At 39.4% G+C, this 2,500-nt stretch overlaps 1 protein-coding gene across 2 annotated transcripts in view; it reads right to left on the reverse strand.

Annotated features, from left to right (window-relative positions):
* Positions 1 to 2,500, reverse strand: part of LOC137994201 (deubiquitinase OTUD6B-like) — a 13,997-nt gene that overhangs the window by 11,312 nt on the left and 185 nt on the right. For both annotated transcript variants that reach the window (XR_011122122.1, XM_068839839.1), the window contains exons 1-2: positions 2,319 to 2,500; positions 163 to 308 (exon numbers count right to left, since the gene is read on the reverse strand). The exon at positions 2,319 to 2,500 is cut by the window's right edge and continues 185 nt beyond it. Coding sequence is in view for 1 of the 2 variants with exons in the window: in XM_068839839.1 (XP_068695940.1) it covers positions 163 to 308; positions 2,319 to 2,448 (276 nt within the window). In the remaining variant the exon portion in view is untranslated. The remainder of the gene's footprint in view (positions 1 to 162; positions 309 to 2,318) is intronic.

Below are 2,500 nucleotides of genomic sequence, written 5' to 3' on the forward strand. Positions count from 1 at the left end.
TTGGCAATAGTGCACTCCTCACTGTGCTTGCTTTTGCACATAAAACACTTAAACAATATTCCCCCTACTCTGTGATGTTGTCAAACAATACCACCCTCGCAAATTGTATAACACATAGCAACCTAACAACATACACACAGAATGGTGTGAAAAGTCACTCACTGGTAAATCTTTTTCAGATAATTCTTCAAGCTCTTTATTTTGTCTGTCATTCAACTCTTTTTCAAGTCTTGCAATCTCTAATGCTGTTTCCTTTTTCCTCTTTTTGTCACCTTTAGGTACAGAATGCTTCAATGATTGTATTTTGGCTGGAAGACAATAACATTATTTTATTGTAGATTGAGATATTCTATATGAAACCTTTTCAAAACTTTATATCATCGGTTGCAAGTCATCATCATAACTAATGTCGACCTGGGGGATGACAACAGGGAAAAAAAGAGAAATTATATGCATTAGTGTAGGCAAAGATATGTCTGAACATATGAGGGTGGTTGGAGCAATTGCTTCTATGAGCTAAGGTGACAGATGCTGGAAATGTTAAGTGATTGTGCATGGCCTCATACATCATGGTAGCGGCACTTAGATAAGACAGACTTTGAGAGTGTCCCAGCTAAGTGAATGCTGCACAGAAGTTACAAGTTAATATTCTTTCTGTACAATCTCTTTTATCACTGAGTGTTTTATGTCATCTGCTTTTATTATCCCTAGATATTTATAGCCATTGCTGGTTTTATCCAGTGATCTAATCTTTCCTATCACTGGTAATTCAATGACCTCGGTTCAAATGAGCTTTCCCCTTTTCATAATTAGGGTTGCGCATTTGTTGATGCTGAACTCCATGCACATGTCTGTGGTGACGACTCTGACTGACTGCACCAGGCTGTCTATCTGATTCTCGTTTTTGCTGTATTCCCTTTCCTTCTCCAAGATGGTATCCAGCCTTTATCTTCCTCAACACCAATGTCAGGAGTATCAACGCTTTGATGAAAAGAGGGGGTGACAGGCTGTCTCCCTGGAAGATTCCCCTCTTGATGTTAACCTCTTCTAGCACTTTCTCTCCAGCTGTCAGCTCTCACTCACAGTTTTCCATGTGCTCATGCTACTATTTATTAGTGCCCTTATATTGTCAGCAGCTCCGAAAAGTTCTACACATTTAATGAGCTACGAGAGAGGGACCACGTAAAATGCTTTCTTAAAGTCAAAGCCTTCCCTAGTCCTGTGAGCCTTCTCTTGCAACTTCTTATGATCATCTTGTCGATTAGCAATTGGTCTTTGGTTCCCTTGGAATTTCTCCGACAGCCTTCTCTGTTTCTTCCTCACTCAGTACTGACGTGAGGAGTTTCCACATCAATGGGAGGCAGGCTAGTTTAGTTTGGTCGGAAATTCGTGGTTACTGGCCCAGCCCCTTTGTATTATTATTATTATTATTATTATTATTATTATTATTATTATTATTATTATTATTATTATTATTATTATTACTATCATTATTATTGTTATTGTAATGTCTTTAATGTGAACAAGAAATACAACAACCGAGTTTTGTCTTCCGAGTCCAGCACGTGTCTTTCGTTTCACTACTAATCGCTCTAAAGCATGCTGGGGCCGTTACACGAGTCACACAATGCATGCAATATTACAATTATTATTACTATTATTGCACATTGACTTGCAGCAACCAGTGCGCAACAAGTATTCCTAGTTTGAGTGATTGCTTTATCAAACCCACGGTGGTCATGTTTCGATTGCCATGTGAATGTCTATTCAAAAGTTAACTAATCTGTTCATGTTGTCCTTCAGCAATGTGATGTGATGTGATGTCTTTGGAGGCAGTGCAAATTGATTGGCTAAGAAGACAATACTTAGCTGTTCTTAACATTAATGGTCTAGGAAAAAAAGTAAGTTCCAAGAGAAATACAACATTGTAGGCTCCAAGTCTTTTGTCTATTGGCTGAGAAATTGGTGCTTTAGACCTAACATTGAAATTAAGTGCTTTACTCCTCATCATCATTGTTGCCCTGAAAAATTTTCTAGGGTTGAATTGCCAAGAAAACCCCTGAAAGGCATATTTAACCCTTCTCTCCGTTCTTTTGGCTCATCCATCTTTCCTGTCCAAAGGAGGTACGATTGTACGACAAGATATTGGTGGTGGTTCGTTGGGGGGCACTTAGCCCCCAAAGCATGTTCTATTAAAACATATCGGTAGTAATTGAACGACCAGGACTCAAGCTTGCATGTATACGAATGAAAGTCCTGTTCGTTCAACTATCAATACCGATTATCATTAAATGAGAAGGAAAAACGGTTTGTAAAACCTTGAAGGTCTTTCGTCTCCTTTCTGTGCTGTTTACGAAGACGTCCCAGTGATGTTTCCTCCTCTTCGTCCGCCATGTTCTGATAGGATGTAATTACATGAAGGTCCCTGTGACCGCAGGTCACCTGCATAAGGGACTCGGTAGTCACCAGTGTCCTCGCATGTCCTATTCAACGTTGAATA

The sequence above is a fragment of the Montipora foliosa genome, chromosome 1, assembly GCF_036669935.1.
Source record: "Montipora foliosa isolate CH-2021 chromosome 1, ASM3666993v2, whole genome shotgun sequence".
Classification (NCBI taxonomy): Eukaryota; Metazoa; Cnidaria; class Anthozoa; order Scleractinia; family Acroporidae; genus Montipora; species Montipora foliosa.